The 22,956-nt window shown below is 42.1% G+C and overlaps 1 protein-coding gene and 1 non-coding gene across 5 annotated transcripts in view; one reads left to right on the forward strand and one right to left on the reverse strand.

The window, feature by feature from the left end:
• LOC105464999 (protein phosphatase 1 regulatory subunit 21) overlaps nt 1-13,226 on the forward strand; it is a 69,886-nt gene extending 56,660 nt beyond the window's left edge. For 3 of the 4 annotated variants that reach the window (XM_011713175.2, XM_011713174.3, XM_011713176.3), the window contains exons 18-22: nt 3,404-3,436; nt 5,292-5,408; nt 8,198-8,296; nt 9,504-9,632; nt 12,541-13,226. In XM_011713175.2, coding sequence (XP_011711477.1) covers nt 3,404-3,436; nt 5,292-5,408; nt 8,198-8,296; nt 9,504-9,632; nt 12,541-12,570 — 408 coding nt within the window. In that variant the 3' untranslated portion in view covers nt 12,571-13,226. The remainder of the gene's footprint in view (nt 1-3,403; nt 3,437-5,291; nt 5,409-8,197; nt 8,297-9,503; nt 9,633-12,540) is intronic. The other variant, XM_071076670.1, reaches the window with a different exon arrangement.
• On the reverse strand, nt 76-179 carry LOC112423785 (U6 spliceosomal RNA). Its single transcript, XR_003014336.1, has one exon. It is a non-coding gene; the product is annotated as a U6 spliceosomal RNA (small nuclear RNA).
• Nucleotides 13,227-22,956: the final 9,730 nt, after the last annotated feature.

Genomic DNA, 22,956 nt, shown 5'->3' on the forward strand with positions numbered 1-22,956 from the left:
TACTGCTTGCCTTACTGAGGTGCTGGAATTGGTAACACTGGCATATATATATTTTTTATAAATTAATAAAAATTTTTAAATGTGGATTGCTTCATGAATTTTCATGTCATCCTTGAGCAGGGGCCATGCAAATTTCCATATCGTCCCAATTTTAGTACATGGGCTGCTGAAGCAAGCACAATGCTGGTATATTTGAGTTGTTAATGTCAATTGCTGAAAGTTTAGAATTATCTTTTTATTTGAACATTTTCAGTGGAAAGCCCTATTCTTACATATGTAAGTGAAAACAATTTCTAGGGACATGAAAAATCTTTAGTACTGAACACTATTGGGCCATGAGTGATAATGACCTTAGTTGGGTTTGGTGACTTTAGAAGTTGCTATTTAAATCAACTAGTTAGTGTAGGGGTGGAGAGGACCTGATACCTTTCCTCTCCATCATAAGGGTCACAGCCAGCACTCCTATAACAAAAGACAGGTTAACTACCAACAACAGATTTCTGCCAAAAATAACCTGGCGTCTTGCCTTGCACACAGTGCGCAACAGAAATAAAAAGAGATGGAGTTTTCTGCTTTCCTTGATGTTTCTACTTTTCAGCCTTTCTTTTAACCCCTATGTCCTTTAAGTGACCTTAAGGGAACTAAGTGTGTGAGTGTGTATGTGTGTGTGTCTTTGTGTCTTTTCTGTCTTCTTCCTCTTGGGTGCTGGGAGCAAGTCTGTGCTCATTTCAGTGTTAATTGATTAACAGAGGAAGCTCATCTTACCGGGAGATTACTTTGGTTCAAACAGTTTGAGGCAGAGGAAGTAACCTCAGATAGAAACTTATTTCTAACTCTGTAACATTTCAAGAGTAAAATGCTTGTAATTTTTAGCAAGATCTCTAGTATTATAATTTGAATATTCAGCCGTCTATTATATATTATAAAAAAAGACAGCAATAACCTTAAAGTAAAAGCACAAAACAATACACATTTCTGTTTTTTGCTGGAATTGAAAAGCATTGCTTAAATTAATAGAATTTTTAAACATATATTTTAAGTATAAAAATGACATTATCCTGAATAATCAAGCCACCAATGTTATCATTTTTTTCTACTAAATTTCATATACAGTTGAGATTGTACTACATAAAATTTCAAATCTTTTAGCAAAATGTGAAAACATAAACCTCCTGTTATGAGAAACTTAGTATAAACTAACTGATTTCATAGTATTCCATATCTCTCATACCTTAGTTTACCTATGATTAGACATTAGTGACAACTTTTAAATAATGTCTCATTTTTATGTATAAGATTATTTCTGCATGTTAAATGATTACCTCAGGATGTATTCTCAGGGTTGGAATTACTACATCAGAAGGCATGAATATTTTCAAATTCCTTGATCTTTATTACCAAATTATTTTTTAAAAGGACTGTATCAGTTTATACTCTTGTTAGTATCATATGAGAAAATGTTGAAGTAATCTGTGTTAAGAGTTTTCCTTGCATTGCTGGGTGTGGCGGCTCACGCCTGTAATCCTAGCACTTTAGGAGGCCGAGGCAGGAATTCGAAAACAGCCTGGCCAACATGGTGAAACCCCATCTCTACTGAAGATTAAAAAGAAAAAAAAATTAGCTGGGCGTGGTGGTGGGCACCTGTAATTCCAGCTACTCAGGAGGCTGAGGTAAGAGAATTGCTTGAACCCAGGAGGCGGAGGTTGCAGTGAGCTGAGACCGTACCATTGCACTCCAGCCTGGGAGACAGGGCGAGACTCTGTCTCAAAAAAAAAAAAAAAAAAAAAAAAAAAGCAAAAAGTTTTCCTTGCATTTAAACAATACCATTCCTTTGGAGGACTTGGTGCTGTACCACATTTTCAGATCATAACCCGGGAGTAAGGGGGTGAGGATGAGCAGGTGAAATAGATGTTTCCTTGCAGTTTATTTTTATAAACTACAGTCATATTTGAATATGTAAAATTAAATGACTGGAGTATTATTCCAAGCAATTTTTAACTAAAAGAGAGTAATTGCTACTTCTGCTTCATTGAGTAGAAAAATTATAGCTCTTCTATTTTGAAAGGTCTTATCGAAGACTCTTTTACAGCCAGGTGGGCATAACATTCATTAGTACACATTCAGTTTATATACTCTCAGTGTTGAGAACAGTACTCCAGAGAATACTATTTAGAATACATTAAAACTGTCTGTTGACTGGGCATGGTGGCTCTTACCTGTAATCCCAGCACTTTGGGAGGCTGAGGTGGGCGGATCAGGAGGTCAGGAGTTCAAGACCAGTCTGGCCAACATGGTGAAACCCACCTCTGCTAAAGTTACAAAAAATTAGCTGGGCGTGGTGGCATGCGCCTGTAATCCCAGCTACTTGGGAGGCTGAGGCAGGAGAATTGCTTGAACCTGGGAGGTGGAGGTTGCAGTGAGCCTAGATCACACCATTGCACTCCAGCCTGGGCAACAGGGTGAGACTCTGTCTCAAAAGAAACGAAAAAACAAAAAAAACTGTTCATTGAGTATAATCTCTTATTTACAGAATCCATTGACACTGAGTTTCCATTAGTTTCCTTGTCATTGTACCCAAGCACATGCCCCTCCACCTTGAACAATAACCAGAATTAAGTAATCATGACCATCTGTTTTTGAAATCTTAAACTATAGAAACAAACTTTTAAAAAATCTAGCAGCACCCAAGCACGGTGACTCATGCCTGTAATCTCAGCTACTCAGGAGGCTGGAGATGGAGGATCTCTTGAGCCCAGGAATTCGATGCTGCTGATTGCACCAATGTAATGCAGCCTGGGCGACAGAGGGAGACCTGTGTTTAAAAAAAATTAGAAAAAATCTAGCAGCATTTTAATGTGTTTAAAATTACATTTTTGTTTTCATTAATTTACATCTAAAATTTATACTTACTCATGTCATAATAACATTATATCAAAAGTGTATTTATTTCTTCTCTCTCCTTTTGAGCTTTCAACTAGAGTGTTTATTATTTGCATTTTCTGTTTCGAATGTTTAATTATTATAGTCACCGTAAAACTGTCTTTACCCCTTCTTGGCTACTGGTTTGGAAATAGGCGTAGAAATGGCAAGCTGTGGTTAAAAGCTGATCTCCTCTCTCCTGGATGATTTGTTGGGTTTCAGTGAGAATGACTAATCAGCATTTTGATAGAAGATTTAGTGATGATCATTATTGGTTACTGCCTCATGGCAGAAATAGTAAATGCGGTTAGCTATCTTCATGTCCTTGTAGTAAGAGACAGTCCGAGGATGATCTTCTAGTACTGTACCCTCAATGCTCTGTAAAACGGTGTGAACGGAGAGGAGAAAATATTACAAGTGTTTGACCTACTGTGCTTGAAATGTACACATTCTGTTCTAAAAGATTTTTCCCCTTATGTTCTAGATTGGCACTTTAACCAGGACATCGGACAGTGAGGTAACGTGTGCTTGTCATCATGTTGTTTGTTAGTAAATATCTGGCAGCGTGTTTGTCGACAAAGTCCTGTAAAAGCCGTCTTTGTCCAATTGTTGTTGTTGTTTTCTGACACTTCTAGCAAATGTGGAGCCAGTGTTTTCCACCTTCATTGATGGATCCATGTACCTTTTCTCTGGTTCTGTTTTGACAGTCACCAACAAATTATAGCCTGTTTTTATAGTTGCCTTGTTGACTGACTTGCCATGGAGATTTGACAAGGTGTGGCTCCTGCTTGGGTCTTCATTCGCTGGCATGCTACATGAGGCTGAGAGCTGTGTTAGTCCTCGCAGTGGGCAGCCAGGAAAGCAGGGCTTAGCAAGGGCTATCCAGGGCCTTGACTAAGTACAATATACTTGGTAGCTGTTTCCTGCCCTCAAAGCAAGTGAACCCAGGTCAGATTTGGCCTGTCGGATAGGTTTGCACTTTTGAATTTTGAAATAATCTAAGATGTAACCCTGTCTGTCTGTCTGTCTGTCTGTCTGTCTATCTATCTATCTATCTATCTGTCTATCTGGAGACAGAGTCTCATTCTATCGCCCCTGCTGAAGTGCAGTGGCATGATCTCAGCTCATTGCAACCTCTGCCTCCGGGTTCAAGTGATTCTCCTGCCTGAGCCTCCCAGGTAGCTGGGACTTCAGGTGCATGTCACCACACCCAGCTAATTTTTGTACTTTTAGTAGAGACAGGATTTCGCCGTATTGGCCAGGCTGGTCTCAAACTCCTGAGTTCAGGTGATCCACCTGCCTCGGCCTCCAAAAGTGCTGGAATTATAGGTGTGAGCCACTGTGCCCAGCTGCTTTAAGATGTAACTTTATAAATAACTGTTAAATAAACACCAAAGTCATCCAACTGACCACTCAGTATGGCAAACTGGTTAATATAGTTCAAGTAAGCTTGTAGATTCTTTGATTTCTGTATTTATTCTTGTAATATAGATAATCATGAACTTCTGTGTGTGTTTTTAAACTAAACTCAACAGGGTGTCATTGTTTGAGTAACTAGTAGAAATACCAGTCTGGGACAAAGGCCACAAACTCTTCAATATAGAAATAGTTTAATTTATTAGTATGTTTACAAGTATTAGTGTTGTCTTAAGATAATTTTGGAGAAAACAAGAATGTTTGATTTTAGTGGTTCCAATAAATATGCCCCTTTCCCCTGCCCTCTTCCAGTTGGAGGAGGGCATAGGAGTCAGACAGATGGACATTTTGAAAGTCAGGTTTGTGTTTCGCCGGGTGCAGTGGCTCACGCCTGTAATCCCAGCACTTTGGGAGGCCGAGGCAGGTGGATCACGAAGTCAAGCGATCGAGACCATCCTGGCCAACATAGTGAAACCCTGTCTCTACTAAAAATACAAAAATTAGCTGGGCATGGTGGCGCGTGCCCATAATCCCAGCTACTTGGGAGACTGAGGCAGGAGAATCGCTTGAACCCGAGAGGCGGAGGTTGCAGTGAGCCGAGATCATGCCATTGCACTCCAGCCTGGCAACAGAGTGAGACTCTGTGTCAAAAAAAAAAGAAAGTCAGGTTTGTGGCTAATAAAAGCTGGATGGAGGGGCATGGTTCCAGTGGGCTTCTCAATACTTTAGTTCTGTTCTCTTGAAGCCATAACTTCATTCTGAAATAGAAAGGATGCTAAATAAAATAAATTTGAAATATACACTTCCCTGCTATGTCTGAAGTTTCTTTGAGGGGTAGGAGAACAGTGATTCCTCATCAAACTTCAAGTGAAAATGTACAAAATGTCTTTTTTTTTTCTGGAAATGCTTCATCTCACTGGTACTTGTTTATTTATGTGTATTTGTGTTCTATTTAGGTTCCAGATGTGGAATCTCGTGAAGACTTAATTAAAAATCACTACATGGCAAGGATAGTGGAACTTACGTCTCAGTTGCAGCTGGCTGACAGTAAGTCAGTGCATTTTTATGCTGAGGTGAGTGTAGATTTAGATTGGTGGTTTTTTCCCTAACCCCTGCAGGTATTAGATCACTGTCCTGTTTTCCTACTACTCACTGTAAGAGAGAAGTCAGTTTCCCAAGTAGTTGGGACTACAGGCATGTACCACCACACCTGGCTAATTTTTTGTATTTTTAGTAGAGACGGGGTTTCACCATGTTAGCCAGGGATGGTCTCGATCTCCTGACCTTGTGATCCGCTGGCTTCGGCCTCCCAAAGTGCTGTGATTACAGGCGTGAGCGGAGTTAATATTGACTAGTCTGTATACCAACTAAAAATCTCTATTTCAATAAATATAAGACTGATTTGAGCCAGGCGCGGTGGCTCACACCTGTAATCCCAGCACTTTGGGAGGCTGAGGCAGGCGGATCATGAGGTCAGGAGATCGAGACCATCCTGGCTAACACGGTGAAACCCCGCCTCTACTAAAATCACAAAAAATTAGCCGGGTGTGGTGGCAGGCTCCTGTAGTCCCAGCTACTCGGGAGGCTAAGGCAGGAGAATGGTGTGAACCTGGGAGGCAGAGCTTGCAGTGAGCCGAGATCATGCCACTGCACTCCAGCCTGGGCGACAGAGCAAGACTCCATCTCAAAAAAAAAAAAAAGTCCCCGCCTCCTGGGTTCAAGTGATTGTCCTGCCTCAGCCTCCTGAGTAGCTGGGATTACAGGCACCCGCCATCATGCCTGGCTAATTTTTGTATTTTTTTAGTGTGGGGGTTTCACCATGTTGGCCAGGCTGGTCTTGAACTCCTGACCTCAGGTGATCTGCCTGACTCAGCCTCCTGAAGTGCTGGGATTACAGACATGAGCCACCACCCCCGGCCAAGACTCTGCCTTAAAAAAAAAAAAAAAAAAGTTATTCCACTATGCAATATCATCTATAAAATTGTACATAATTAATAGAATTGAGGGGGGAAATGAAGATAGAAAGTAGAGATACCAAGGAGTAGGAAACAAATGGTAAGATAGAATGGCTGCTGCTCAACGTGAAAGAATGCCTTCAGGGTCTCTGACTTGAAACTTTATATTGAAAGGTCAGTTATGGATAGCAGATAGATAATTATAATGCTTAAAGTTGTTAAATAAATTGAAAAAGAAAGGAGAAACCTTTTATTGAGACCTGACTTTTTGATTTTCTTTTATACTGGAGTTGAAGAGGTTGATAGGAGGCCAGTTGCTAAAAGTGAAGAGGGGCTTTGCATCTATTTCCTGCTAAAATAAGTCATGTGCTTAGCTCAGTGTTGTTCACAAGCAGCCATCGCATACATGTTTGATAAGCTGATCAGTAGTGACAGCTTGTTGGAATGCAGGAAAGCGGGAGGACAGCAAACTGAATGACTAGCAGTAGAAATGCTGAATCACTAAGCCAGCAGTCCAGCAGGCGTGGATCCTCATTGTTTGATTCTGAGTTAGTGTCTCAGACTCGATTGTCCTTTTCACAAGGACCTGTGCCTTGCATGTCTGTCTTCCTCTTCGTCAGGTTCATTGCTGAGCACAGAGTAGATGTTTGGTTAGTAGGAGGCAGTTGATTTGGTTGGCTGAACTGCCCTGAAATTTTGTGAGAAATGAAATGAGTAACTGAGGAATTTTTTTAGGCTGTTTTATTTCCAAGAGATTTGGTTATTTTAGTAAATATCTTCTGTGCAACTGTGATTCAAGAATTTTTAAATTGTCCTACTTTTTCCTTATTGGTAAACAGGAAGTGGTGACCTCCCCCCCCACATGACTTTACTGCTCTGAGAGCCTTATGATGACATAGCATTTGCTTGTGTCTCAACAGATCCTCCTTGTCAGTAACCTTATCAGAAAGTTTAGTGAACCTTTTAATCTCATACCCTCTTTGAACAATATTGTGAAATAGGATTTTTCTTTTATCGTTTTGATCTGCACACTCTCTGGATAGAGTTGGTTTTGGTAGAACCCCTAAAGAAAGCAGCCTGGAATTTTTGCAATCTTATGCTCATTTTTTCCCTTGGAAGTAGTGCATAATAAAAGTAAAGCTTTTATTGCTCCTATAATGTGGTCTCTAATGAAGGACTTTTAAAACACAAGAAAAGTACCTTAGGATCCGTAGTGCATGGTCAGGAGCTCCTGATAATTTTCGTAATAATCACTTTTCTTTTTATCTAGTATAAATATAAGTGAATCCTAGATAAATGTAGAAAGTTCTTATGTAAAGAACGGGTGCTGTGGCTCATACCTGTAATCCCAGCACTTCAGGAGGCTGAGGTGGGCAGATCACTTGAGGTCAGGGGTTTGAGACCAGCCTGGACAACATAGTGAAACCCGTCTCTACTAAAAATACAATACTTAGCCGGGGGTGGTGGTGCATGCCTGTAATCCCACCTACTTGGGAAGCTGAGGCAGGAGGATCACATGAACCCAGGAGGTGGAGGTTGCAGTGAGCCAAGATCATGCCACTGCACCCCAGCCTGGGCAACGGAGTGAGACTCCGTCTCAAAAAAAAAGAAAAAAGAAAGTTCTTATGTATTATATATAACCACTGGTCATCAGGCTAGAGCGAAGAAAAAAACATTGATCTTAAGGTGGTAGACTTTTTTCCCCTTACTGAAATGACAAAGGTGGGGGCCACTTCTTTCTTACGTGTACTCTAATGTGTGATACAATGCCTATAGGTATTCAACAGATTATTTGTGGAATGAATGAGTAACTTTGCCTTTGGGAAGTGTTTTTAACAACCTTTCCTGAAGCACATTTAGTTTTAGAAAATGCTCCCTTAGTAATGGAATGTTTTCTGATTTTACAGTGCCGAGCACTCTCTAAAAGACTGGCCTTGGCTGAAAAGTCTAAGGAAGCATTGACAGAAGAAATGAAACTTGCCAGTCAGAACATCAGCAGACTTCAGGTGAGTTAAGTGTTACCTAAACGGTTTTAATGTGTTTTCATTCAAAGTTCTTTGGTAGCAAAGCAGCATTTCTTTTCCAAAGGCATTTGATCTCTAGATATGCTTTTTAAAATAATCACTGTATTTCTAATTCATTAAAAATAACATCACATGTTAGACAGAAAGTAGTTGTATTGTTTCTCTGACTTGATTCTAATTTTAAATCATTTTATAGTCAGCATTTGCTTAAATAATACTTATTTACCCAGAATCTTTCCTTCCTGGTACATACCCGTCATGGTGAGCTGTAGGCTTGTTCTGTACATATTACTCTGTTCCTTTTCTTTCCTGTGTCATAAAACGGATCTAAACTGAAAGGTGGGGCTATAATATATTCTCTTTTACTCACTGCCTGGTTTTAAATCTTTGTTTTCAGAAAGCCTCTGTTAATAAAAACATGATGCCAGGCAAGGAAAAAACACAGCACTACAGCAACACCCACTTCCTCTTTGCTTCAGATTCATTTATCAGATTAATTAGGCACACAGGATTAGATTTTAGGCAGCAGAAGAGAGCATGGGAGATGGGAAGAGAGATGAAGGGTGCTTCTTTCAGGGACGGTGCTGCCGGGAGGGCTGTAGGCCATTGAGGCGTAGGATGGAGGCAGTGTCTTGTAGGCCTCACCTATGGCTCAGCAAAACCTAAGGGAATTTGGAAAGATAATGATGGCTTTTCTTATAATTTTATACCTGGCATAGAAAGAAACCCTTAAATTTTTGCAAAGAAATTATGAACATATTTTGAAGACTGAGAAAAACGTTTTCCCATTTCTTTTAACTTTGTTCTCTTGTTAGGCCTGTGCCTTAACCTTCATGTTAATTGATCAGATAGACCATCTTGATAGGTTGCTTTTCCAGTTAAAAGAATTTTTTAAAAAATTGATGTAAATAGTTGTACGTGTTTTGGGGGGATGTGGTATTTTGATTATTATGATACCTTTGTACAATGTGTAATGATCAAGTCAGGGTAATTTGGATGTCCAGCACCTCAAACATTTATCTTTGTGTTGGGAACATAACAATTCTTCTTTTGTAGCTATTTTGAAATACACAGTAAATTATTGGGAAACTATAATTTCCCTGTTCAATTTTTCTTTTGTGAATTAAAAAAGCTTCAGAGTGGTATGACTAGTGGGATGTTGATTTTTCTCTTTTTCTTTGCTATTTAGGATGAACTGACAACTACCAAGAGGAGTTACGAGGATCAGTTAAGTATGATGAGTGATCACCTGTGCAGCATGAATGAGACATTATCTAAACAGAGAGAAGAGATTGACACACTAAAGATGTCCAGTAAGGTATGTGAGGTGAGGTGAGGTAGTCTCTCTGTAATATAATATTTAATATGAGGCATTTTATTGTCATGCATTTCAGGAGCAAGAGGACATAAGATTTAAAGTGTAAAGGCCAGGTGCAGTGGCTGAAGCCTGTAATCCCAGCACTTTGGGAGGCTGAGGTGAGAGGATCCCTTGAGGCCAGGAGTTCGAGAGCGGAGTGGGCAATATAGTGATACTTCATCTCTATAAAAAAAATGAAAAAATTAGCCAAGCATGAGGGTCTGCGCCTATAGTCCCAGCTACTTGGGAGGCTGAGGTGGGAAGATTGCTTGAACCTAGGAGTTTGAGGTTACAGCAAGCTATGATTGTGCCACGGCACTCCAGCCTGTACAACAGAGTGAGACTCTGTCTCTAAAAAAGAAAAAAAAAAGTATCTATAAATAATTTTCTTTAATATCATTTGTCCTTTTTTCCAGAAGTATTAAGTGTCTTTGGCTGAGTTAAAAGCTGAGAAAGTCTGGCCTCTAAGGCTTTAATACTGTATCAGCTGCTTTTTGGCATTTTTGGCATTTCTCCTACTGTTGCATAAGAGTTAGGGGGACTCACAAAACGCTTGAAGAAAGGGATTGCTCTTCATTTATGTAAGACCTGAAATGGTACTGTTGAAGAGTAAACTTGAGAAAATTTATTCTCATAAATATTCATATAACCTTGGAATGTCTTACCCTTTTAACTAGATTTCCTTTGATTTCCTTTCCCATAATCCCTCTGCTTGCCCAGACTGAGAGAGTAGATGTTGGGTAGTAAGTTGAGGCTGAAATGCAGATCCACATACCGTGTCCATATTACTGTAACAATGTATATACCATTTTGCCATGAAAGGTAAACTTTGGGAGGCCAGGGGCTCACTCAGTTGGCATAATCTCATGTGCTTAGCCCATTTTCATAACAATATTATACCACCACCAGCTGGGATTTACCATCTCCAGCCTGCACTCTTTGAGATCTGCTGCCACCCCTTTTTGATTCAGCAGGCGTTTATTGAGTTCCTGCTGTGTACACTGGGGAGAAATAGAGGTGAAGAAACCATGGCTTTATTTTAGCATCTGCTATTGGTGTAAGGACAGGATTTTGTTCATTTAGGGTCTTGGAAAATATATCATGTTACTGCATTAGAATCTGCATTATATGATTTTGTTTATCAACATAGTTTCTTGATATCCATTGATTGTGCTGCTTTGGAGGCTGTCTCTGATGCTTTTCTGGCTGTTTCTGTGATTCTTGTTACCACCCAGTATGGTTCTCATTATGGTTCTCCAGTTACTTGTGGTTCAGGAAACTTGAGCTTGGGGGTAAGGGAGTTGGGGGGCTGGTCCTTTTAAGGAAGCCTCCCTTAACCTTTTGGTTTCTTGATATTCCATATTCCAGCAGAGCAATATCTAATTCACAAGTTACATTCTTAGTAATGGTAGAAAACACACATTGAAGAGGTAGTGTTTTGGGTTTTCTTGTGGTATGTATAATTTGTTTTAGTGTAGTAGTATGAGAAAGTCTGTTTTAGCACCTAAAATTTGAAAAGAAGTAGCAATAATTTTTGAAAACTTTTCAATATCTGGAACTTCAGAAGTATTTGGTTTTGAATTGAGAGGGGTACATGTTGAGTACAGCAAACCTCATTGTCCTGAAGGTAATTGGATTGCAGCTACTTCAGAAATTAGGGAATTTTCAAGTGTCCTCTGACTTTTTTTTTTTTTTCTTTGATGGAGTCTCCCTTTGTCACCCAGGCTGGAGTGCAGTGGCGAGACCTTGGCTTACTGCAACCTCCACCTCCCAGGTTCAAGAGTTTTTCCCACCTAAGCCTCCCTAGTAGCTGGGAGTACAGGCATGCACCACCACACCCAGCTAACTTTTTTTGTATTTTTTTTAACAGTTTCACCATGTTGCTCAGGCTGGTCTCAGACTCCCATGCCCAAGTGATCTACCGGCTGCAGCTTCCCAAAGTGCTGGGATTACAGGCGTGAACCACTGCGCACAGCTTCTTAGAGCTTGTTGATAAAATACCAGCCATTAATAAAACTCTAAGAGACCCTTCTTCAGTTTGAATTGATATCATTAACCTGTCTTTGATCATTCTGTAATCCTATATTTTGCTTTTCCCCCGTTTAGTAATTTACATTACTGTAGCATCATCTTATGGCTGACATTGTCTCCATTGGATACTAAGTAAACACCTTCAACCATTTGTTTGCTATGATCTTGCTCTTAATGTTTGTATTCTGCAAGCATTTCTTCCATGAAGAAAACGTATTTATGCCTAAGAGTTAAATACAGGCATTTAATTAAAATGTATTCCCAAGAAGGGAGCCTCTCCAGAAAGAAGAAAAATTACACAAAACTAGAAAATTCAAATCTCCATATTTGAGGAAATGGAGTAAGTTGTCTTCCCTGATTTGTTCTCAGCCAGTATCCAAGCTGACTTTTGACAGATAATCCGCGCCGTTTGGGTGTTAGTTGGCACATATTCAGAGTTCTTACCTATTAAGACCTTTAAAAGGTGTTTATTTAAACAATGACGAGACATGTTTAGGCTAACTTTTTTTTTCAGCTTCTTGAAATCTTAGACTCTCTTGTCTTTGGAACAAAATGAATGTTTGTAGTTTTGATAAATCCAAGATAGTAGCTTTCTTTTCTCTCTTTATTTCCTGTCCTCAGCCCCGAGAGGGATAGGGTCTGTAGAAGCAGAGAGGAGAGAGAGTATAACAAACTGCTTTGTGATTATTGAATATAAATTAATGCAAGGTTATCAGCTATTCTCCCATTTGGAAGTGTTCCAAAGTGAAATATGGCTTTCAGACAGCTTGGTTTAGAAACTATGTGAGTTATTTTTTTTATGTTTGTGTTCTTATTATTGATATTTTTCTTTGCACAGGGGAATTCTAAAAAGAACAAGAGTCGATAGTTTTCAAATAGCTGGTTGGCGACTGTTCTTTCCAGACCTGCTCCTGCTGCACAGAGCTGCGGGGCTGAGACCACGTCCATGCTGGCTGCCTTCAGGAAGCTGAAGTATTGTCGGACCTAGTAGACTAGTCAGTGTTGGAAATGGCCTTGAAATATTTAAAACATACTTGTAACCAATGAGGCAAATACAGAAGTTGATGTCGGCAGTAATTGGAAAACAATACATATATCATGGATATTGTAGGTTTCCTTATGCTGTTTTTACTGTGCACTTTTTAAAATTAGGTTTTAATTTCAGTATGTAAGAACAACAAATATTTTGTATACTTTCAAACTCAATTATATGGTAATCGATTTGGTATCTATGGAATAGATATATGTTTCTGGAAAAAAAATGCTTAAATTGTCAAACTGTCATTACTTCTTACTATAGTTGAAGGCATTCTCCAGATTCTTTTTAAAAGATTTGTTCATATTTCCCTCTCTCTCTTTCTTTCTTTCTGTCTCTCTGTTTCTCTCCTTTCTCTCTGAGGGGGAGGGAGCCCTGCAAACTTCAGATCCTGTGGGTTTAGTATCATTATCTTCAGCTCTTTGATACCCTGTGTTAGAGTAATAGCTAAAGGAAGTTCATGTCAATAAATTCATACTTATATCACACTTTCAGTCTCTCTATGAAAATTTGATAAAGGAAACTGAACCCTATTAAAGTTGGCTTTTACAAAACATATCAAATACCAACCGACTTAGGTGTAATCCTCTGATTCCTCAAATTGGAATAATTCTACAGTTAATCCTTTAGTAAGGCTGTTGAGTTTTGCCTTGAAAGCTACTTAAAACCACACTTCAAGCAAAAAGCCTGAGCCCTTAAGGCTCCCCTTGGCTTACATCATAAACATTGTGTTGTATCAGTGTCAGGAGTGGCTCTGCCAGCACTCTCCACTCCTACTCCTGAGGCCCTAAATATATTACTCCTTTCTGAACTGCTTACACAGGCCCATTTCACCCATGTCCAGGTCTCCACATTAGCTGAGGGGTTCCTGAAACCCCCTTCTCCTTACCTCTCCACCTGTGGCACCATCTTTCTTGAGGCTACTCTCTAGACAGTTGCGAGTCACCCTCTGAAATGTTTTATTCCGGAGTTTACCTGAGAGCCCATCACCGGCTTCCCTCTGTGCTCAGCACAAAAGCCAACTCCTTGGCCTCTGCCCGAAGTCCTCAGCAGCCCGCCATGCAGAGAGACTCTGGTTATTAGGCCCAGTCCTCACAGTGAAAGCATTCGGATCCTGAGTTGGGGGATCTCTGGGTTGGTTCAGTTCCGTTTTTCCCAGCCCTTCATGTCCCTAGCCTACTTGCCCTTTCTCTTTTCTCTGCCCTGTGCATTGTTAGTTTCTATCAACTCAGCCAGCTGTTTTCACTGCAGCTGTATGTAGACCCCCAAACACTGTGAAGGAAACATCAAAGAGCCATGCTGGGCCTGGCACAGTGGCTGACACATCTAATCCCAGCATTTCGGGAGGCGGAGGCAGGTGGATCACTTGAGGCCAGGAGTTCAAAACCAGCTTGGTCAACATGGTGAAACCCCATCTCTACTAAGACTACAAAAAATTAGCCAGGTATGGTGGCATGTGCCTGTAGTGCCGGCTGCTTGGGAGACTGAGGCAGGAGAATCACTTGAACCCAGGAGATGGAGGTTGCAGTGAGCTGAGATAGCGTCAGTGCACTCCAGCCTCAGTGACAGAGTGAGTGAGACTCTGTCTTAAAAAAAAAAAAAAAGAAGAAAAAAGAGCCATCCTGATTAGCTCTGTCAAGAACTTAGGGTTTTGAGCCCCCGCCAGCCTTTCATTGTTCCAGGACAGTCCTTGGGGTATTTTTAGTCCGAATTTCAATAATGGCTACACCACTTCTCTCCTTAAGGACTGCCCCCTTCAGTCTTAGGATCTGTACCATCTGTACCATCAAAATCACTTCTCAACTGCCCCACTGCTTTGCATATTTACCCATGCTTCCCATTCTCCCCTGCTTCAGAGGCGGAAGCGTCTCTGCTACCCTTAAAGCTAGGGTATTTCTGATGCTCTGAATGCCATGCTTTTTGTAGTGCTTGTTTTTTCACTTTTAGATCTTCAGTGTCTCACTCTACTGATTTTCTCTCCCTCAGCTTCCAAATAGACCGAACTTACCCCATACTTTTTTTTATTAATTGAATTTTTTTGAGACAGGGTCACACTCCGTCACCCAGACTGGAGTGCAGTGGCGTGATCACAGCTCACTGCAGCCCCAACCCCCTGAGCTCAAGCAATCTTCCTGCCTCAGCCTCCCAAGTACCTAGGACTACAGGCATGTGCCACCATTGATACAGTTTGCTGACAGATTTATCTAAGATGGCAACTCCTTTCCCCCGCACTTCTATTACTTTTCTCTGCTTTATTTTACTCCTTAGTACTTATAATCTAACATATGATATATTTTGCTTATGTATCTTATTTATAACCTGTTTCTCCCACTAGATGCAGCTTCAAGAAGTCAGGTGTTTTTGTCTTGCTGCGTTCCCTGTGCTTAGAACACTGTCTGGCATCAGTGAATATTTGTTGAATGAATGTTGATTGGACGGGATGTGGGGTGTGAGCAGAAGAGAGGAGTCAAAGATGAAGCCAAAGGCTTTGGCCTGAACAAACTTGACTGAGCATGAGGATTGAGGGAGGAGCAAGTAGCTTCCACCTGCTTGTAATGGAAGCCAGAGACCTGGAATCACTTTTGATTCCTCTTCACCTCACACATCTCGTTGGTCATCTTATTGAATCTTCCTGTCTTTGCAGTGCCACTCACTTCTGATCTCTCCTTATTCAGCACCTTAAATTGAGCCCTGGATACCAGTTGTCTTCCTGTACTCCAGTCCTTCCACCCCTTCTGCCAGGCCATCTTTCTTTCTTTCTTCTTTGAGATGGAGTTTCACTCTTGTTGACCAGGCTGGAGTGCAGTGGTGCAATCTCAGCTCACTGCAACCTCCGCCTCCCAGGTTCAAGCAATTCTCCTACCTCAGCCTCCCAAGTAGCTGGAATTACAGGCTCCTGCCACCATGCCTGGGTAATTTTTGTATTTTTAGTAGAGATGGGGTTTCATCATGTTGACCAGACTGGTCTCGAACTCCTGACCTCAGTTGATCCACCTGCCTCGGCCTCCCAAAGTGCTGGGATTACAGGCATGAGCCACCGCACCTGACTAGGCCATCTTTCTCAAACATACCTCTGCCATAGCCATTCTCCATATGGAAAGCCTTCACAATGGCTCCTTGTTGTCTGCTGGGCAAAATCTAGTAGTAGTGTGTATGTGACACTTGCTTAGCTTACTTTCTCCTCATTCTCTTCCATATACACAGTGTACCCTCCCTCTACTTTTACTGCTTACAGTAAAAACTCTCAGACCTCTGGATCAGGAAAGTTTCATGTCTCCTGGGCAATGAGCCTGTTTTTCCCTTAGAGACAATGTGAATCTTGGGATTGTTTCCCTATTTGCCTTGGTGGCTGAGAGTTGTATCTCCCACCATCTGTGACAGCTGTCAGAGTTCCCAGACCAGACACCTCCATTGTCTTGCATGGTGTGTGGCCCTATAGGTTCTGAGGCAGTGCTTGTGGACTGCTTGGCCATTTTGTAGGGGACCGTTCCCCTGGGAGCTTTCCTAGGGCTGAGGGATAGGGCAGGACTGTAGAGGGCACAGTTGGATCCCTGGCAAAATTGTGCTCTGCTGACTTAACTTAGGTCTTTGCTCTCTTGGCAGTCACCTCCCAAAGCATATAATAACCACTGTTTATTAATCACTTACCATAAGTTGGGCATAGGTCTGACTTGACATGTATTACTTCATTTAGACTTCCCAGCAAGCATATCTCATACATACTATTACTATGCCCAGTTTACAGATAGAAAGCCAAGGCTTAGAGGGACTAAGCAACTTTTCCACAGTCACACAGTACCTGTTGGAGCCAGGATTCAAACCCAGCCTAGCCTGACTCAGCTTGGATTATTCACTACTATGCTATGAGCCTTTTAAATTGGGGGTTTTCAACTCCTTCAGGTTCTGTATATTTGGAAGACAAAATACTAAATTTTGGCGGGGTGTAGTGGCTCATGCCTGTAATCCCAGCACTTTCGGAGGCTGGGTCAGGAGGATCACTTGAACCCAGGAGTTTGAGACCAGCCTGGGTAACATAGTGAGACCTCATCTCTACAAAAGTTTTTTAAAAATTAGCTGGGGGTGTTGGTGCACAACTGTAGTCTCAGCTACACGGGGGGCTGAGGCAGGAGGATTTTTTGAGCCCAGGAAGTCAAGGCTGCAGTGAGCCATGTTCACACCAGTGCACTCCATCCTGAGTGACAGAGCAAGACCCTGTCTCCAAAAAAAAAAAAAAAAAAGGAAAAAACCTACATTTCTTAGCAACTCCAGCAGTGTTTCATTCAACATCCCCTTTCTACATCTTCACTAAGTGCCCCGTGCCTCCTTTCAGTCAGCTTTTAGTGAACTTCTTGGGCTAATTTAAAGTCCCTGGCATATGGTTTGCCTTTGACATAATTTTTTTTCCGATCCCTCATTTTTATGTACATATTCCTTGTTACACCAGCCTTGCTGAACACCAGATTCTGCATTTTATATATTTATGCCATGATGCCATCCCTTCATTCTGGTCCTCTTTCTGTGTAAATGTCCTTGTTGTTACTGTTTTATTATGGGAATTTTCTAACATGCACAAAAATAGACTCATATAAGCCCTATGTCCCCATCACTCCTTATGAACATTTTGCCAATCTTGTTTTTTCTTTTTTCCACACTTCTTTTTTTTCTGGAGTATTTTAAGGCCATTCTCGGACACTGGGTCATTTCGTCTGTAAATACTTGAGTTCTGCGGGTGTTTGTAAAGATGGGAGCCTGTCTTACCCATGTCACCATTCATTTGGCAAGTGGGTGCTGAGTGCCTGCTGTGTGCTCAGTGCTGAGCAGACTGTGGCATGCACACCAGACGTGCTGACTGCCCTTGAGAAGCGCTTACAGCCTGTTTTTAGTGAGACAAGGGAGTGAACATGCAAATTATAATCACGAACTCATTTGTTCACCCTGTCCTGGGATTATCTCAGAGCACCAAGGAAGAGATAATACATGGTGGCTTTTTGATAGGGCACCGTGGCTCACACCTGTAATCCCAGAACTTCGGCAGGCAAAGGCAGGCGGAGCACCTGATCAGGAGTTCGAGACCAGCTTGACCAATATGGTGAAACCCCGTCTTTACTAAAAATACAAAAATTTGCCCAGAGTGGTGGCAGCCTGTAGTCCCAACTACTCAGTGGGCTGTGACAGGAGAATTGCTTGAACCTGGGAGGCAGAGGTTGCAGTGAGTTGAAATCATGCCACTGCACTCCAGCCTGGGTGACAGAGTGAGACTCCATCTCAAAAAAAAAAAAAAAAAAAAAAAAAAAAAAAAAAAGAGGCTTTTCTTTTTAAAGTAGTATCTGTATAAATGTGTGTGTGTGTGTGTGTGTGTGTGTGTGTGTGTGTGTGTGTGTGTATTTTTGTTCTTCTTGTTTTGACAGGGACTCACTCTGTTGCCCTGGCTGGAGTTCAATGGCACCATATCTGGTGGTACCCCCACCTCCTGGGTTCAAGTGATTCTCGTGCCTCAGCTTCCTAAGTGGCTGGGATTACAGGTGCCTACCACCACGCCTGGCTAATTTTTGTATTTTTAGTAGAGACGGAGTTTCACCATGTTGGTCAGGCTGGTCTCAAACTCGCGACCTCAGGTGATCCACCTGCTTCAACCTCCCAAAGTGCTGGGATTACAGGCGTGAGCCGCTGCACCCAGCCTGTATCTGTATTTTTAATTAAGTTTTGAACTTAGTTTGCATTAGGCTGTTCTTAAACAGTTCTTACTAAGATAAAATAGGGCAAACAAACAAAATAGACCCCTGATCCTCCTGCCATTTCATGTTCCCCACAGAAAAACCCCTTCCATTCACTATTTTGTTATCTATATTTCCAAATGGCATGCTACCTTTGCTCTTCTTGTTAGGCATTATTAATTGAATTTACAGTTGGAAGATGAGTATTTGTTTCATCTGCCTCCCCTTTGCATCACTCACATACACATACATACACTCACTGTTTAAACTAGTTACATTGACATTTGGGTCTAGCCCTGTGGCTCATGTCTGTACTCCTAGGTACTTAGGAGGCTGAGGGGGGATGATTGCCTGAGCCCAGGAGTTCGAAGGCTGCAGTGAGCCGTGATTGTCCTACTGCATTCTAGCCTGTGCAACAGAGTGAGACCCAGTCTCTAAAAAAATAAAACTAAAGGCCAGGCATGGTGGCTCACACCTGTAATCCCAGCACTTTGGGAGGCCGAGATGGGCAGATCACTTGAAGTCAGGAGCTCAAGACCAGCCTGGCCAACATAGTGAAACACCGTCTCTACTAAAAATACAAAAATTATTCGGGCATGGTAGCGTGTGTCTGTAATCCCAGCTATTTGGGAGGCTGAGGCAGGAAAATCACCTGAACCTGGGAGGCGGAGGTTGCAGTGGGTCAAGATTGCGCCACTACACTCCAGCCTGGGCAACAGAGCGAGATTCCGTCTCAAAACAAAAAGCCAAAAACATTTGGACTGGGTCAGTATTCAGCATGTACTTCATTATGACTATTCAAATACTGGTGATAGCTGAGTCATGTAATTTACTGTGATTAGTTTTCCTTTCTTGTACAACTGTTTTCCCTGGAGTCTTTTTTTAAAAAATTATTCACAATGTTTTCTATGGTACTTATCACTAGTTTATTCCTAACTTCTCTCCCGGATGTATAACGCTCCTCGCAGTGTGGTCAAAGTCAGTTGGGTGTTCAGCCAACTTCCATCTTCAGGAATTCTCTCCCAGAACCATCTGACCTGCTCCAGACTGTCTCATTTGATCTCTGGGATGGCAGCACTGCTGTTGTCTTGGGATCTGCCTTCCTCAATATCCTGGGCATCAAGTGCCTCTCATCCTTAAAACAACCCTTTCTCAACTCCATAAGCCCTTCTAGTGACTGCCCTGACCCTCTACTTGTGTTTACAGCCCACCTCTTGAACAAATTCTCTCTCTCTCTTGTCTGGGCCTCTTGTGGCATGGAAAGTGAAAGAGGAGATCGGCCAGGCGTGGTGGCTTATGCCTGTAATCCCAGCACTTTGGGAGGCCGAGGCAGTGGATCACCTGAGGTCAGGAGTTTGAGACCAGCCTGGCCAACATGTTGAAACCCCATCTCTACTAAAAATACAAAAAATTAGCCTGGCATAGTGGCGGGCACCTGTAGTCCCAGCTACTCAGGAGGCTGAGACAGGAGAATTGCTTGAACCTGGGAGGTGGAGGTTACAGTGAGCCAGGATCGCACCATTGCACTCCAGCCTGGGCAACAAGAGTGAAACTCCGTCTCAAAAAAACCCACAAACAAGAGGCCGGGTGCGGTGGCTTATGCCTGTAATCCCAGCACTTTGGGAGGCTGAGGCAGGCGGATCATGAGGTCAGTAGTTTGAGACCGGCTTGGCCAACATAGTGAAACCCTATCTCTACTAAAAATACAAAATTAGCTGGGTGTGGTGGCACCCACTTGTAGTCCCAGCTACTCGGGAGGCTGAGACAGGAGAATCACTTGAACCTGGGAGGTGGAGCTTGCAGTGAGCCAAGACCACAACACTGCACTCCAGCCTGGGAGACAGAGTCTGTGTCCCCTCCCCTGCCCCCAAAAAGAGGAGATTCTCAGTCTATGCACAGAGTAGGGATTGAAATCTGCATAGGAGTGAAAAACAGAAAAAAAAAAAAAAAAAAGACTTTTAATTAATCCTTCATTGCAGGCCAGGAGTAGTGGCTCATGCGTGTAATCCCAGCACTTTGGGAGGCCAAAGCAGGTGGATCACCTTAGGTCAGGAGTTCAAGACCAGCCTGGCCAACATGGTGAAACCCTGTCTCTACTAAAAATATAAAAATTAGCCGGGCCTGCTGGTGCACTCCTGTAATGCCAGCTACTCGGGAGGCTGAGGCATGAGAATTGCTTGAACCCAGGAGGCAGAGGTTGCAGTGAGCCGAGATCATACCACTGCACTTGAGCCTGGATGACAGAGTGAGACTGTGTCTCCAAAAAAAAAAAAATCATTCATTGCTTTCTGGAGAAGATGGAATTTTCAAAATTGAAACAAAACTTCCTGCTTTTTCCTGATTATATATTACACACCTATTGTTGAAAATCTGGAATACTGGGCCAGGTGTGGTGGCTTACACCTATAATCCCAGCACTTTAGGAGGCCGAGGCAGGAGGATCGCTTGAGCCCAGGAGTTTGAGACCAGCCTGGGCAACATAGGGAAATCCCATCTCTATTAAAAAGTGTATATTAAAATTTTTTAAAATTAGGAAAATGAAAAGTATCAGGAGCAGAGATTTAGCTATTAACGTTTTTGCTTGTTCCTGCTTTTTATTTCATGCATATATAAATATGCTTTTAATTAAAGTGGGCTTACGTTACAAGAAATTCCGAGTGAGAAAAAAAGTTGGAATTGTGTTATAAGAAATTTCAAATGAGGCCTGGCTCAGTGGCTCATGCCTGTAATCTCAGCACTTTGGGAGGTTGAGGTAGGTGGATCACTTGAGGTCAGGAGTTCGAGACCAGCCTGGTCAACATGGTGAAACCCTGTCTCTACTAAAAATGAAAAAATTAGCTGGTTGTGGTGGCGAAAGCCTGTAATCCCAGCTACTGAGGAGGCTGAGGCAGGAGAATTGCTTGAACCCAGGAGGCGGAGGTTGCAGTGAGCCGAGATTGCCTGGGCAACAGAAGGAGACTGCATCTCAAAAAAAAGAAAAAGAAAAAAGACATTTCAAAGGAGAAAAAAAAGGTATTTAATAGGAAGAGGGGGAGTAAATTACCTGGTTGCACAGCTCTGGAGGGCACCATTCACACTGTGTTCAATAGCAAACCCAGCGATCTTGGGTTGAAGGGGTAAGAGCCTCCAGGCACACTTTAAGAAACTGTTAAAAAACCGTTGTTTTGTCATATCCTTGGTTGCCACCACCCCCCTCCCCCAATTTAGTTGTTACACACAATACTCAATTTGCAAAGCTGATACAACTGGATTCTCCATTGTTTTTTGTAAGAAACTGTATCAGTTCAACTAACACAGATACTTTTTTTGGGGTGAGGGAAGCAAGGAGGGGGAGGCAGGGGCAGAGTCTTGCGCTGTCACCCAGGCACCCAGGCTGGAGTGCAGTGGTACAATCTCAGCTCACTTCAGCCTCTGCTTCCTGGGTTCAAGGATTCTAGTGCCTCAGCCTCCTGAGTAGCTGGGACTACAGGTGGATGCCACCATGCCTGGCAAATTTTTTGTGTTTTAGTAAAGATGGAGTTTCACCGTGTTGCCCAGGCTGGTCTTGAACTCCTGAGCTCAGGCAATCCACCCAATCCACCCACCTTGGCCTCACAAAGTGTAGGATTACAGGCATGAGCCACCATGCCCGGCTTAACTAACACAGATACTTTTTAACAACACAACCACTTTCTAAGTTCATTACCCTTTGAAACAAAACAAAACAAAACTCAGCTACACCATTTCTAAACAAAAGTGAAAAATAATTGAAGACCCAGTTAGCTAAGAAAGCCACCAAAAGAGTTGGAACAAAAGGCTCTCTCCAAATGGCTATGAATTTAAGCCTTTATAATTCATAAAGAACATATGAATTCAGAAAGAAAAACGTGCAGTTTATGGTTTGATGTAGCATTAACCCTGGAAGTTGCTCTCAGATCTTAAAACGCTTCAAACTCTTCTGTTACTTTTACATATGAAGATAGCGACATATTTGATGATGGCTAAGAAAACATCTGGCAGAGCCATATTAACAAGGGAATAGTTTGTTTTATGATAGAAGAGGAAGCTTCTGTTCTCGGCTAAGAGCCATGTCCTCAGATACCATGGCAATAAATGGAAAGCTTGTCAGTAAGTGGTTGCCTCTTTGTCTTAAATTTTTAAGCAGTTTAGTAGTTAGCTCCAAATTAGGAAATTAACTGGCAATCAAAGCATTGGAGCAGGAAAACCCATTATAGCTCTTCCAAATCTCCAAAAAAAAAAAAAAAAAAAATGGTTAGAGAGCATTAGGATAACTCTTTATAAGAAGAGGAATATGCAGGGCGTGGTGGGTCACGCCTGTTAATTCCAGCACTCTGGGAGGCCGAGGTGGGGGGATCACTTGAGGCTAGGAGTTCCAGAGCAGCCTGGGCAACATGGCAAAACCCCGCCTCTACTAAAAATGCAACAACACCAACAACAAAACTAACTGGATGTGGTGGCACGTGCCTGTGGTCCCAGCTGCTCAGGAGGCGGAGATGGGAGAATC

The sequence above is a fragment of the Macaca nemestrina genome, chromosome 13 (assembly GCF_043159975.1).
Source record: "Macaca nemestrina isolate mMacNem1 chromosome 13, mMacNem.hap1, whole genome shotgun sequence".
In the NCBI taxonomy this organism is placed as follows: domain Eukaryota; kingdom Metazoa; phylum Chordata; class Mammalia; order Primates; family Cercopithecidae; genus Macaca; species Macaca nemestrina.